Source organism: Lycium ferocissimum, unplaced genomic scaffold (assembly GCF_029784015.1).
Source record: "Lycium ferocissimum isolate CSIRO_LF1 unplaced genomic scaffold, AGI_CSIRO_Lferr_CH_V1 ctg20318, whole genome shotgun sequence".
Classification (NCBI taxonomy): domain Eukaryota; kingdom Viridiplantae; phylum Streptophyta; class Magnoliopsida; order Solanales; family Solanaceae; genus Lycium; species Lycium ferocissimum.
The window spans coordinates 1-1,021 of NW_026718965.1; the positions used below are offsets into that span (position 1 = coordinate 1).

General features: G+C 47.6%; 1 protein-coding gene across 1 annotated transcript; it reads right to left on the minus strand.

The window, feature by feature from the left end:
- Window positions 1-174: 174 nt before the first annotated feature.
- LOC132043041 (uncharacterized) lies at window positions 175-691 on the minus strand (the record flags this gene model as incomplete). Its single annotated transcript, XM_059433527.1, has 2 exons — window positions 575-691; window positions 175-448 (listed from the first exon to the last, which is right to left on the minus strand). Coding segments are annotated over exons 1-2 (391 nt in total), but the record flags the coding sequence as incomplete, so codon positions are not given.
- Between the last annotated feature and the right edge of the window lie 330 nt (window positions 692-1,021).

A 1,021-nucleotide genomic window follows, 5' to 3' on the forward strand; every position in this document is an offset into this window, starting at 1 on the left:
AAAAGGAATAACATACGACAATGTAGAACCCGGATCAACCAATGCATACACATCATGAGAAGATACTGACAGTATACGTGTAATAACATCAGGCGAAGACTCGAGATCCTGCCGACCAGCTAATGCATAAATGTGATTTTGAGGACCGCTCGAGCTGGAATCTCCCCCCTCTACCTCTATCGCGGCCTACTGATGTCTGAGAGCTTTGCCCCGGTGGGTGTACAGATGATGATGAGCCAGACACTGATCTCGTAGGCAGGACTATACCTTTAGCACCTCTTGATGGACACTCACGCATAAGGTGACCTGGCTGACCACAGTCATAACAAGCATCTGAATCCAAGCGGCATTGTCCAGTGTGTAGCTTGCCACACTGAGCACATCGTGGTAAATGTGGCCTCATCTGGCTTGAATCACCTCTATACTGAGATCCTAAAGCTCTGGAACCCTAACCTGGTCTTGAATAAACAAATCGATCAAATCTCTGGCCTGCAAATCGCGGAGGTGCACTAGCCGCTGAATGGCCTGAGTGTCTAGAATACTGCTGCCTTTGACCCCCTCTGAACTCACTAACAGCACCGAAAGATCTAGCTCTCTTACTATAACCCCTATCATGCTCACGCTCAACCCTCCGCTGCTGCTGACGCTCCTCAAGATTCTGAGCGTGCACCTGAATACAGGAAATATCCATACCTATCTGAAGCGAGGCCGTCAAGCAGTCATCAATCAAATGTGGTCCCAATCCACTCACAAATCGATAAACACGATCTCCCATGTCATCTACCATAGCTGGAGCATACCTAGCCAATGATTTAAAGTGAAGGCTATACTCCTAAACACTCATGTTCCCCTGTCTAAGGTTCAGGAACCTATCAGCTCTGGCCCGTTGAATCTCTGGCGGTAAATAATATCGAAGGAAGGCATCTACGAACTCTTGCCATATGGGTGGAGGTGCATTAACCCCTCTAGAAGACATCCAGGTATCATACCAATGAACGACAACATCCTGTAATCTATAGGA